The following is a 14,371-nucleotide window of genomic DNA, read 5'->3' as shown; positions in this document are numbered from 1 at the left end:
TTTATTAGAGACAGGGTTTCCCCATGTTGGCCAGGCTGGTCTGGCCTCAGGTGACCAACCCGCCTCGGCCTCCCAAGGTGCTGGGATTGTAGATGTGAGCCACTGCACCTAGCCTTTAGCCTACTTTTTGAAGGGATTTTTTTTTTCTTGCTGATTTATTTGAATTCCTTGTAGATTCTGGATATTAGTCCTTTGTCAGATGTGTATATTATGAAGATTTTCTGCTACTCTGTGGATTGTCTGTTGAAAAATTCTGCTGATTGTTTTTTTGCTGTGCAGAAGCTTTTTACTTTAATTAAGTCCCATCTATTTATCTTTGTTTTTGTTGCACTTGCTTTTGGCTTCTTGGTCATCAAGTCTTTGCCTAAGCCGATGTCTACAAGGGTTTTTCCAATGTTATCTTCTAGAACTTTTATGGTATCAGGTCTTAGATTTAAGTCTTTGATCCATCTTGAGTTGATTTTTGTATAAGGTGAGAGATGAGGATCTAGTTTCATTCTTATGTATACATGTGACTTGCCAATTGTCCCAGCACTATTAGTTGAATAGGGTGTCTTTTCCACACTTTATATTTTTGTTGTGCTTTGTCCAAGATCAGTCGACTGTAATTATTTGGCTTTATTTCTGGATTCTTTATTCTGTTTCACAGGTCTGTATGCCTGTTTTTATACTAGTACCATGCTGTTTTGGTGACTGTGACCTTACAGTATAGTTTGAAGTCAGGTAATGTGATATCTCCAGATTTTTTCTTTTTGCTTAGTTTTGCTTTGGCTATGCAGGCTCTTTTTAGGTTCCATATGAATTTTTTGGTTGTTTTTTTCCAGTTCTGTGAATAATGATGGTGATATTTTAATGGGAATTGCATTGAATTTGTAGATTGCTTTCGGCAGTATGGTCATTTTCTCAATGTTGATTCTACCCATCCGTGAGCATGGGATGTGTTTCCATTTGTTTGTGTCGTCTGTGATTTCTTTCAGCAGTGTTTTGTAGTTTTCCTTGTAGAAGTTTTTCACCTCCTTGGTTAAGTGTATTCCTAAGTTTTTTTTTATAGCTACTGTAAAAATGGTTGATTTCTTCATTTGATTCTCAGCTTGGTTGCTGTTGGTGTATAGCAGGGCTACTGATTTGTGTACATTAATTTTGTATCCTAAAACTTTGCTGAATTCATTTACCAGTCCTGGGAGCTTTTTGGATAAGTCTTTAGGGTTTTCCAGGTATATGATAATGTCATCAGCAAACAGTGACAGTTTGACTTCCTCTTTACCGATTTGAATGCCCTTTATTTTTTTCTCTTGTCTGATTGCTGTGGCTAGGATTTCCAGTACTATGTTGAATAGAAGTGGTGAAAGTGGGCATCCTTGTCTTTTTCCTGTTCTCAGGGGAAATGCTTTCAACTTTTTCTCATACAGTATAATGTTGCCTGTGGGTTTGTCAGAGATGGCTTTTATTACCTTAAGGTATGTCCCTTCTATGCCGATTCTTTTGAAGAGATAAATAAGATTGATAGACCATTAGTGAGATTAAGCAAGAAAAGAAGAGAGAAGATCCATATAAGCTCAATTAGAAACGAAGTAGGAGATATTACAACTGATACCACAGAAATACAAAAGATAATTCAAGGCTACTTTGAACACTTTTACACGCATAAACTAGAAAACCTAGAGGAGATGGATGAATTCCTGGAAATATACAACCATCCTAAATTAAACCAGGAAGAAATAGAAAGTCTGAATAGACCAATAACAAGCAGCGAGATTGAAATGGTAATTAAAAAGTTACCAACAAAAAAAAAGTCCAGGACCAGACAGACTCACAGCTGAATTCTATCAGACATTCAAAGAAGAATTGGTACCAATTCTGTTGACCCTATTCCAAAAGATAAAGAGGGAATCTTCCCTAAATTATTCTGTGAAGCCAGTATCACGCTAATACCCAAACCAGGAAACAATATAACAAAAAAATAAAACTACAGATCAATATCTTTGATGAACATAGATACAAAAATCCTCAGTAAAATATTAGCTAACTGAATCCAACAGCATGTCCAAAAAGATAATTCACCATGATCAAGTGGGTTTCATACCAGGGGTGCAGGGATGGTTTAACATACGCAAGTAAATAAATGTGATACACCACATGAACAGAATTAAAAACAAAAATCACATGATCATCTCAGTAGATACAGAAAAAGCATCTGACAAAATCCGGCATCCCTTTATGATTAAAAACCTACCTTAATATTCCTAAATAGAGTGAAGCAACTTCAGACTGGGAAAATGCTTGGTAAATTCTTACTAAATATGTGCCCACAACATGGCAATCTTTTAGCATATATGTTTTGTGGGGGGAGAAGGGGAAGGCATTACAAGTCTCCCTCGGATAACTATCATTTACATTTACAATAATATTTTAACATTTTCATTCAAAACATCTTGGAAATACTTTTTAAGTGAACAAATAGGAAAAAAGAACTTTTCTGGATACAATTTCATACTGAAACCAGTAATTCACTCTGATGCTGAAAGGTAGGCTTTTGTTTGTACATTCCTCCTCTCAGGGGAAGGTCACTGGAAACTGTTACCTACTTAGATGATGTCAGGCACTGATCTAAAGCACTTTGCGTGCTAACTCATTTACTCTTCCCCACAGTACAACAAGGTCATTGCTTGATTGTTTCCTTTTTACTTATGCATAGCCTCAGTAGGTAGAATAGGCCAGTTAGTAACCTGCCTTAGGTCACACAGCTAGCAATGGAGGAGCAGGCTTGGAACCCAGGCCATCTTGTGCAGACAGCCTGCACTCTGTCACTCATTTCACTGCCTCTGTGGTCAGCTGTTTTTCTAGCCTGCTGTACGAATGGTAGGTCTGGACTTTATTCTAGCAGTAGCTTGGTGTAGATTCACAGGCTATAAATTAATTACCTCAGTGTGGGTTGTTTCCTTTCACTCTGGTAAGCTAGGCCTAATCTTTGTTTCCTTTTTTAACTCAAAGATGGTGAAGCCCCAACAGCAATAAAGGGATTTCCCTAGAGCATGGCCACCTTTGCAGATCTGGGCCAGTGCGGTTTTCTGTGCCCCTGCTGAACCGGATGATCATTGCTGGGCTATCTTATGGTACATTTGCCTTGCAGCATTCTCAGGAAGCAGAGGATACTTCCGACTGATAGGAAACTTTGAGCAAAGGAAAACCTCTCCTGTAGGAAAATTTTGAAAGGTCTCTCTCAAAATGCTGGTCTGTAGTGAGAGCTAAGTAACTACAGTGTGTACAGCTTTAGGCTCCTGCTTTAGAGCTTGTTGACATGCCTAGCATTTAGGGACTCAGCTTTGCCAGACCTCGAAATGAACCCAGGGTAAGGTTTCTATTCAGCCACTATCCTTTTCTGCTGAGTGCATTTCAGGGAGAGGCGGCATTGAGGTAAAGGATCAGGTGCCCTGCAAAATAGCTGTGTGCATGGAAGTGCTTAGCAGTTTGCTTCCTGGCCCTAGGGAGATAATTACCTAACTGATCTCCCCTAAGAATGTTCTAAGAGCCTACCGTGGACATTTAAAGTATAGGGCTGACCCTGGGGAAATTGATTATTTGGGGGCCTCACGGTTTCTATGCTGGAGACTGAAATTATCAAATTAAATTGAATTTCTTTGGAAAAGAGAGCTAAAAACAAACAAAAACCCTGGTATTTCCTCTGTAAAGAAAAAGTCAGTTAACTGAAAAAATATACAATGTGTTTAAAAATAAACAGGTGTATATTTTATGAGATATCCCTAATACTTCTTAGTTCACAAGTTGAAAGCTAGCAATGACTTTGTTATACCATCTAGCTCACTCTTCCCTTTTAGTTCCTGTGCCTGTATCCATCCATCCAGCTTTTTCCCTTGCTGAATTTCAAGATACCCCTCTGTCTGCTTGGCACAAGACTTCCCATCCCAGTCCAGTTCCATCCACAAGAACTGCACCTGTCATCACAGTGTAGACCTGCCAAGTTAGTCTTTTATCTGCTAGCAAAGACATGCCCAGCCTCTGCAGGCAGTGTTTATTTCAGTGCGGAAAATCTCTGGATTTTGCTTCGCTTTTGGGAGTGGAAGGTGGATATGTGCAGAAAATGCTTGCCTTAATTATCTCAAAATGTGATAGAATGCATAAAATTCTATATGTTGCATTGACATTTATACATAGATTCCTATATACCTATTAAAATGTGTGTGTATGTATTTCATTGGATACAGGGATCAATACACATTTTAATAGGATAGAGGATATGTATATGTGTGTATATGTATATAGATAAACATGTACATATATGTGTGTGTGTGTGTGTGTGTGTGTGTGTGTGTGTGTGTATAAAACAGAGATATTTTTAAGAGGCATCCAGAGCATAATTTTTAAAAGTCAGAATCAAGAACAGGAAATGGAGAAAATCAGAATGATAAATAAAATAATTAGTTCATGGATTAAATGTAAAAGAAGTGTGTTTTTGGGAAAGTGGTAGCAGATGACGATTGAATAGGAATGAGTTATAACAAAAGATCTGTTTATTGAGTTACCACTCCATGCCAGGTGTACTATATTAAGCACTTTGCATATATTATTTCATTTAATTCTGATTGAAATTCTGAGTGGTAGGTATGACCAGTGTCTTTATATTGCTAAGTATAAACAGACACAAAGTTTAAATAATTTGGCCAAGATTATATAGCAGTTAAATCATGAGATTCAAACCCAGTTCTCTGACCTTGCCTTCCATCTCCTCTTATTCAAAAGTAAGAGAGCGGAGTTGAAGATTGCTGTGTCTCCTTTGACCCCTTTTTCATCCATCTCAAGAACTTGAACTGCACTTCAGGTAGCACTTTAATTGATAGGCATATGGATCACCCAAAATGATGGTGATTCTGGAACAAAGAGTGGAAAAAGACGCAGGGAAACTTGATTACAAGGGCTCTTGGGGGGTTGGGGTGGGAAGTAGCACATCATCTCTGTCAAGCTGTGTCATCTCTGAAGCACCTTGCCTCTTGACTCTAGAATAAAGAATGAGAGATATGCTGTGAGGGCCAGATGGCTGGGGAGCCTGCAGACAATGAGAGGAAACAGGCTCATTTAACCTTGTCAGATTACAGCTTCTTGTGTTCACCACGGAAGTAAATGATCTTCTGCAGGAGACCCCGTGTCAGGCAAAGAAAGTAGATTGATACCTGTCGTGGACTGATTGTGGACATGAGCATTTGGGTAGAACAGATTAATGGTAAGCTATGGCAAAGGTGAAGAAGGTGAATGAACTAATGGCGGATAAAGGGACAAAACTGCCATTTTGGCTTTTTCAGCTTACATTTCAGCACAAATTGAGAGACTTTTGAAAGTCATGTAGTTGCAGTGCTGAGCAAGAATGCTCAGAAGCAATCCACTTTAAATCAGTGAAGACCTAAGGACTAGGCATTCAGAAAACTTGTGACTTACCTAGGAAACTTTGCTAGGTAAGGATGGAGTGAAGACTAGAATTTAAATTTCCACCACTCTGCCCTAGCATCATTCTGCCTCTCATAAGGTTTGCCTGGGAAGGTGGATAGCAGCAGGGTGTAGCGGTTGATATTTTCATTTTAACAGACACACAGAAGTGGGTCAGGTAGATAAGAAAGAGAGAGTGGGGAGAGGGAAAGAGAAAAGAAAAAGGAAAAGGAAGGAGGGAGGAGGAAGACTGCAACCTTCTTTGGAGGAAACATTTTTTCTTTTTCCAATTGGCCATGGGTTAGTCCAGATTTGTCCAGCCTAGAACATAGACCAGTACTTAGCACATTTATATTTTATTTGTGTGATCATTTATTGTCTTCTTTCTCTTTAGAATAGAAGCATCACAAAGGCAGGAACCATATCTGTGTTTTTGTATACTACTGTATACAAAATGCCAGCATAAATACTTAGAAAATATTTGTCAAATGCACATAAGATCCAAGGAATGAATGAATTAACTGCCTGCGTCAGAATTATCTGGGAACTTGTTTAAAATGATAGATTCCAAGCACCACCCAGACTAACTGAATTAGAATCTTTAGAGGAGGGACCTAGAGGACAGCTGGCAGGGCTTGGGGTGAATGACACAGGCTGGCTTTTCCCAATTCTCAGTGGTCTCCATGGCTTTGCTCAGGAGAGTTACCCTCCCTTTTAGGCCACAGTAGTTAATGCTGCGGTGGAAAATCTCGTCCTGTGAACTTAGAGACACTGAGGTGGGGATGGACCATTGGCTGTTGACCTTGAAGAGAGCCTTACTTCCCTGTGTTTTCTTAAAGTCTTGGCAACAGGTGGCCAGAAAGGCGGATGGAAGGGCAGGATGCCAGTTTACATGGCCCCTGCAACTGTTTAGGGAAACAGGTGGCTGAGGAGGGATTGACTGAGATCTAGGAAGCAGGAGGCCAAGACCCACTCGGTTGCTATTCCATATTCCTAAACAAAATATACAGAAACCAAGAATGTAAAAAAAAAAAAAAAAAAAAGTTTTATCTGTCATAAGGAATTAGGAAGGACTTTGTAAGAGTCAATATGGCAAAAAGAATATACTTTAGGATCAAAAAAGAAACTAAAAATGTTACAGGTATTACTGTAACACATGCCAACTGCCTAGGTTTATCTTCTTAAGCCCAGATAATCCCCTTTTGCCAAAAAAAAAAACAAAAAAAAAACTGTTTACCACCAGATATGTTTTTGAAGACTTAGAGCAGGTGTTGGTTTGGCAATCTTTCTATCTAGGAGTAGACTGCCATAAAGTTTCATATTCCTTCTTCAGCCTCTACCATCACTGTATCTATCCTCCTGTGACATCATTGTAATTCTTAACAAGCACTTAGCCAATTTCGAGCTTTGACATCTTTCGATTTCCCACGGGTTTAATGGCGTTGGTGTGGAATTACTATGCTTTTGCTGTGTGGAAATCTGGAAGCATTTTTGAGTGTGATAATAGGGCATAGGGAAATTCCTGACGCATGAAGTGTTTTATATACAGAATATGCAATTCAAAAGAAGAGGAGGACTTATTGGATAGGAAGAATCTAGGCATCTTGAGCAAAGGCTTTTAGGTCTGCAAGATTGATGGAAGGGCCTTGTTTATTGTTCCTTTGCCAGATTTTTGTTCCCTGCAGGTAAACATGAGACAAGTTTGAAGCTTAGGGCAGCTGGAAACCTGGGTCTCTGCCCCCAGCTCCCAGCCCCAGTACTCCTTGGCTATCCCCTCTGCTTCTGTCAAATAATAATGAAGGAACTCACTGGGCATTGGTAACTGGGTCCTTGCCAAAGTATCTTTGTTTTAAATATGATATGGGCCTCGAGTATAGCTTCTGGCCCTTCTGCCTTGCAAGATATAGGTCCAAACCACTTCCTCAGCCCTCATTCCCAATTCCGTCCCCACCTCCCTTATTCCCAGAAGATAAACCTTCCCTGCATCTCCACTGAGATCAGTGTCACCCAGTTTTTATCCGGTTATTGCCTTCTAGCCTGGGAAACAGCTCATAACACACTGTACTTTCCAAAATAGAATGTCTCCCCCTGTTCATTCTTTCTCTTTCTTCCTATCTTAGAGCAAGAAGTGGTTGTTTTTTTTTTGTTGTTGTTGTTTTGAGACGGAGTCTCACTCTGTTACCCAGGCTGGAGTGCACTGCCACGATCTCGGCTCATTGCAACCTCCGCCTCCTGGGTTCAAGCAATTCTCCTGCCTCAGCCTCCCGAGTAGCTGGGATGACAGGTGCCCACCACCATGCCTGGCTAATTTTTGTATTTTTGTGGAGATGGGGTTTCACCATGTTGGCCAGGCTAGTCTCGAACTCCTCACCTCAGGTGATCTGCCCGCCTCGGCCTCCCAGAGTGCTGGGATTACAGGCGTGAGCCACTGCACCCGGCCGGTGGGTTACTTTTAAAAGGCAGAATAGATATGCTTCCTACTTGGCATCATGTCTCTGGGTAATTTGTACTGTTTCCCACCATCAGTTTCTCTCTTTCCATTGGATTCTTTTCCCCTAGCACAAATATGTGTGAGCCTCTCTTTTTCGTAAAAAACAAGATGAACACAAAATCTTTTATTGATCCTGTTGTTTATTTAGACAATCTCCCATTACATCAACCAGACCAGCCCTTATCATCCATCCAGTCAACCTTCCAACTATCCTTCCATTCAGTCTTCTAGTCATCCCTCCCTTTCTCTCTCCGTCTCTTTGTCCAACATTAACTGAATGCTTACAATAATCTTATTTTACACATTAGAAAACTAATCCCCAAGGAATCAAGAAAAGCAACCAAGGTCGCATAGCCCAGCTATCTAGTTTAAAGGGGTTTTGCCTTTAAACTAAATGGTAAGGTCCCTGTTGACTTCCTAAATCCCAAACCCGCTTGATACTTTTTATTCTCATCTTACCTGACCTTCTTAGGGGAAGAGCATGAATAGGAAAAAAGCACAGGAGAGGTTTTTAAGACTATGAAATGCATATTTGTATTTTAATTTTTTGGTGATCTGTCAGACTAAAAACTGTTTTGTTCCACTGTGACAGGCCCACTGAGCTACTAGCATGTCCAAGAAGTACTTTTAAAATCTAAATTTGTTTATGAGAGCTCTGCTGTTTACATTGTAGGTATGCACCAGGGAAAAGAATTCAAAGTGACACCGAATATGTGCGCATTAAATAACACCATCTGCCCATTTGGATCTGTGCAGCTCTTTTAAAATACTGTGAGGTAATTGCCCAAAGCCTGACATGATTCAGAATAAGGGAAAGATTTTTATGTTAAGACCCTAGATGAGGACACTATGTTTGAAGTTTCAGAAGGTTTTGAGTTATTCCCTTCTTTCTTTCCTAGTTGTTCATTCAATATTTATTAGAAGGACAGGGTCCTTTTTTATTCTAGTGTCCCTTGTACACAGCAGAGGTCCATTTTTGTGCTTGTGTTCTCTGTACACAGCAGGGGCTGTAATATTGCAGGGATATGACAGACCTGAGAAGGCCCTCCTTTTCCTCCCCGAACAGCTGCATGAATAACCCAGTCTTCACTGAGGTCTGTTATTACTGCATTAGAAATACTGGGTCGAAGGTCTGTCACCTATTACAAAGCAAATGTCCAGTTAATACAAGTCATTTTTACCTTAGGATGAGTAATCTGGTCCCAGTTGATAGACTACTTCTGGATTGGTTTTTATAACTAGGAAAGCACAAAGGGACAGTGTCAGAGGGCACTTGGAAGTAAAGATTTGAAAAAAGGAATGATAGGCTACATCTGTCTGTTTACATGAAGCAAGGGAGCTATAAAAAGCCTTGTTATAGGGCCTTGGTAAGATAGTGACAGAGAGCAGGGGCTTCTGGCTAAGTGACTATTTAATTAGCTATGAGACTTTGGTCAGGTCATTCTACCTTGATGGGTAGTTCTCATTCTGCAGCTGTAAGTGGACTCTATGTAGACCTTTAAGGTCCTTTGTAGCACTGACACTTTATGGTTCTGCTGGAAGAACTGAGAAATCTGAAGAAAGCCAGGGTTTGTGTGTGTGTGACGGGTACAGGCATGTCAGGAGCCTGTGAGAGGTATTATGGATCTGTGACATAGACTTGTAGTGGCAGGGGCCAAGTCTGTAATGCTGGAGCACTGCTTATGGTTGGTGTGGAACATGTAGTGCTGTGTGATGGAATCAGTGAACTTAGGACTGGCAGGTGCTCCAGCAGCACAATATGGAAAGCAGAAAAATGACTTGGGGCAAATAATTTTCTGGGTCCTTTGGAGTCTTCTCTTCTAATAAAGGCAAAGCCATGAATCTATTGAGAGCCTTGTTTAGTGGTCAGGACTGTACAGTGAGCAGTACCCTTTGTCATGATGATTTCCAGTACTTTCTACCAACGGTCTAGTAACAGGCAAAATGCTGTACTAACCTGAATTGTAGACTGGCATAAAGAGGGGTGCCTCATGGTAGCATGTGAGGTGTGCTGCCCGTGGAAGGGATGTGCATCGTTAACATAATAAACGGCAGCTTTGCTATTACTTTTGACAACCAACTGCAGCAGGCACTGACTTAGGTGTTTTACATGGGGTTAGTATGAAAATTGAGGACCCTTGAGATAAACAATAAATATGATTTCCACTTACAGTTGAAGAAACTAATGTTCAGATAATAACTCACCTTCTAGATCCATGGTGTGTAAATTTATCATTCCTGAACTTTCTTCCTTTATGCAAAATCCCATTCCTAGTCATTCCAAATGTTACAGATTAGTCTTGTCCCTTCTTAACTTGCTAGTATATTCTCCCCTCTCTGCCCAGAGAAAATACTTGGATGTTTTAACATGTGATAATTCACGATAGGCTGAGCACTTTAAAATCTGAAAATCCGAAATCTTAAGTGCTCCAAAATCTGAAACTTTTTGACTGCCGACATGACACTCAAAGGACGTGCTCATTGGAGCATTTTGGATTTTGGATTTTTGGATTAGGGATGCTCAACCAGTGTGATACACATATCCCAAAATCTAAAAATACTCAAAATCCAAAACATTTCTGGTTCCAGGCATTTCATTTAAGGGCTACTCAACCTATAGTCAAAAAGAGTAACTCCCTGGGATTAAATCAAGGTATCCTGTTATAGGATTGGAAACGTTTCATTGGATTGATACTTCCTTCTGGTTGTTCATAGATGTTCCTTGTATCTTTTTAGAAATCTTTAATAGAACAAAAGAGAGAAAACATCAGTTTTAAAATTATAGCCCAAAGTCCATTCCAGAGTAGATAATCTTGTTTTTATGGAATAAGTAAGGATAAAGGTAATTCTATGTTAATTGCACAATTTATGTTATAAAAATGTAGCTATCCTATGAGACTCTGGGATATGATTGATTCTTAAATTTCTTCTGTGGAATGATTTGTGATTGCCTAAGGAAACCCCCAATCAGGGAGGAGAGAAAAAGATGTGGGAGAGAGCCACTTTGAGCAGTGGTAGGAAGTGTTCACTGTAGAGAGGCAGAGAGCCCAGGTAAGAAGTGTTGGGGGAGGTCACTGCTTTTCCAGTGCTTAGGAAGTCCTGACTTCAGTCTAATCATATAAGCATCATTGTTCTTTCATTACTGAAAGTTATTTCTTTTCCCTTTTGTAATTCACAGTACATAACAATTAGTAGGCTTGTGAACTAGTAAACATTAATGGTGTACAACAGATGCTTGTGTTTATAAAGCACTTCTCTGCAAGTGGAATAATGCTGAACCTCAGTGGCTGGGTGCTATCCATGTGGGAAATGGGATACATCTCATTCTTTTGTTCTGTAAAACCCGTATTTCCTTAAGGAGGTCTTACCAAACACCCCCACCACCTCCCCTCCCCGATTTTGCTCGTAAGCATTTTACACAGGTATGGTTTTTATCAGAATATAAAGTGCAAAGAACTGTAATATTTCATAAGCCATATTTCAAAAACTGAGTTATTTATATACATTTCTGGAATTGTCTTTCAGCTATGGTGATTTTGTTATTTGAATATTATATACAGATTTGGAGAAAAATTATATTGAGCAGTTCTTAACAGTGTTCTTTTATCCATGATTGATATTATAGTTTTTTGAAACCAGTATTAAGCAGAGAAAACCACACTGAGAATTTTAAATGTTATTATTAATTTTACTAAAAACTAATTTTTAGAATAAACAGTTTTTGAAATAAAATGTACTTAAGGTGGATAGAATTAGTAAATGTAACATGTTTTATGGGCATGTGTACAGAAGTCATAAATGATAACAGGGACCATAAACATGCTTATTTTTCTGTTTTAGATATTTGAATGGTGGTATTTTCGCAAGTATGGAACTTCATTCATTGAACAAGTCTCAGTAAGCCACTTGCGCCCCCTTCTGGGAGGGGTTGACAACAACTCTTCCAACAATTCTAATTCCAGTAACGGGGACTCCGATTCTAATAGGCAAAGTGTCTCAGGTATGGAATTTCCTTCAGCTTGCAATATTATTTGCTTGCTCTTACTAAATTATTATTGTTACTCATGCTAAGAGAGTAAGAATGCTGTTATTTAAACATTAGGCTTCAGAGAAAAATGCAGTTCATTTTCCCATGGAGTTGACAACCTGTATCAGAGAAGGAGGGTATAAATATCCTAGGGAAAGGAAATGCTTATCTTATGAATTTACCCTCTTTTTTTTTTTTTTTTTTTCATTTGAGAGTTTTGCCCTGTCACCCAGACTGGAGTGCAGTGGCATGATCTCGGCTTGCTGCAGTCTTCACCTCTTACGCTCGGGTGATCCTCCTACTTCTCAGCCTAGCAAGTAGCTGAGACCACAGGTGTGCACCACCATGCCTAGCTAATTTTTGTACCTTTTGTAGAGATGGGGTTTCGCTATGTTGTCTAGGCTGGTCTCAAACTCCTGGGCTCAAGTGATCTGCCCGCCTTGGCCTCCCAAAGTGCTGGGACTACAGGCGTGAGCCACTGTGCCGGGCTTTTCCCATTTGACTTAACCAACAGTCACTTCGGTCAGTGTTCCCAACCTGATGTTATAGCTTCCTTGTCCATAGTTTCTCAAACCTCAGTGAATAGATTCATTTTCTTCCACGATAATGGCAGAATCTCGTGTCTAACTAGATCTGATCACATCACTCCTCTGCTTAAAAGGTATCATTGGTTCCCATTCCACTGAAGATAAGACCCAGGTTCAGATTCCTTAGCACAGCATGAGCTGCTAGCCAACTTTGGCTTCTGTCACAATCCAGTCCCTTTCCCATATGTCCTATTTTCTAGTCACATGAAGCCAATTTTTATTTCTTGAACATGCCGTGTTTCTCATGACACTCTGCCTACAAGTCTCCCTTTTCCCTTATTCATCCGTCCAAATCACTATCCAAATCAAATGTCACCTCCTGAGAAGCCTCCTCTGATAGTCTGTACACTATCTCTCTACTTCTGTTAATCTTTAATATTTTTACCTTTAGCAACACTTATCAAATTACGTTGTGATTTTTTAAAGTATGGCTTTATTGTAGTATCTCTAGCATCTTGCAGTGTCTACTATTTCTTTGAAACAAAGCTGCTGTTACAGCACTAAGAATAGCATCAACATTCATATAAAGAATAAGGCTTAATCAAGGCATCCACTAAGAGAGACAGCAAAATAATAGTGAAAATGGGAAGGGTATGAACTCTTCATTGCATTGAGAAATGATGGCAAGAGATTTAGATCAAGTAGAGAGAGAAGGGAAACTTCAATGAAAATATAAATGTATTCACTATAAAAAATGGTCTCAGATGAGGATGGTTTCTGTTTTCAATCTGTTAATTTTCTACAATGTTCTTTGTCATTCAAAGGCTGTAGTAACTCAAGTCAGACAAGAGCACAATTAATCTGTGGGATATACACAGGAGATGCAAAGTGGTAGCAGTTATCCACCACTGCTCATGCCTGGCGACTGAATGATCAAGATTCCTCATTAGAATAATAAATAGCATTTATTATAGTAGCTGGTTAAAGTAATGTTTTGCTTTGCTGAGGTCTCTTTTCCTTTCATAAAGTGAATGAGTTTACAAAGTCTCAGACAATTTTGTTACCTGGCTGGGCAATGCCATCTTTTATACATGTACCCTTTAGTCATAAAATAAATTGTACCAAGAGGTGCCCAGTACTACTCATAGCAGGCTGGCAGAGTCTATTAAAAGAGTATTGACTTAAAATCTGGAACAAAATTTATATATACACTGATCCTTGATTCGTACAACCTGGTTAGACAGTTACGAAATGTGGGTCGGTTATTCTAGTCAGGAAGGAAAACACCTAATGTGGCTTTTTAAATTTCTTCTTCTTTATCCTTCAAGTTTTAGAACTGGTGGCTCTCTCCTTGAAGGAGCAAATTACTTTTCCCAGCTTGGGTCGGGATCTCCTCCTTTGTTTTCCTTAGATTTGTATGTTTTCCTCATACAACCAGAGCACTTATCCCTTTGTCTCCTTTGATAGACAGAGTTTTCCATGGGGATAAGAACTTTGACTTTAAAAAAAATCATTTTCATAAAAACCTACACAAGACTAGGTTCATAAGACGTACTTAGGTAATATTTACTCAGTTGACAGAGAGACTGAGCTAGGAAATTCTTCCCACTTGTTTTATAAGAGGAGAAAGTACAGGCCTTGCATGTACTCATGTGTTAATTCATTGAGTTTCAAAGAAATAGGGCACTGCAAGAGGCTAGAAATAAAGCCATGCCTTAAAAATTACAATGCAATTTTATAAGTGTTGCTAAAGGTAAAAATATTAAAGATTAACAGAAGTAGAGAGATAGTGTATAGACTATCAGAGGAGGCTTCTCAGGAGGTGACATTTGATTTGGATAGTGATTTGGACGGATGAATAAGGGAAAAGGGAGACTTGTAGGCAGAGTG

General features: G+C 39.4%; 1 protein-coding gene across 5 annotated transcripts in view; it reads left to right on the top strand.

Annotated features, from left to right (window-relative positions):
- The window catches only part of ST7 (suppression of tumorigenicity 7), a 230,989-nt gene that overhangs the window by 102,591 nt on the left and 114,027 nt on the right, over positions 1-14,371 (top strand). For all 5 annotated transcript variants that reach the window (XM_011992485.1, XM_011992491.1, XM_011992478.1 and 2 more), the window contains one exon: positions 11,768-11,927. In XM_011992485.1, coding sequence (XP_011847875.1) covers positions 11,768-11,927 — 160 coding nt within the window. The remainder of the gene's footprint in view (positions 1-11,767; positions 11,928-14,371) is intronic.

This window comes from Mandrillus leucophaeus, unplaced genomic scaffold, assembly GCF_000951045.1.
Source record: "Mandrillus leucophaeus isolate KB7577 unplaced genomic scaffold, Mleu.le_1.0 Scaffold1105, whole genome shotgun sequence".
Taxonomy (NCBI): Eukaryota; Metazoa; Chordata; class Mammalia; order Primates; family Cercopithecidae; genus Mandrillus; species Mandrillus leucophaeus.
Note: the sequence above shows the minus strand (reverse complement) of the source record. Positions and strands in the feature narration are given on the sequence as shown.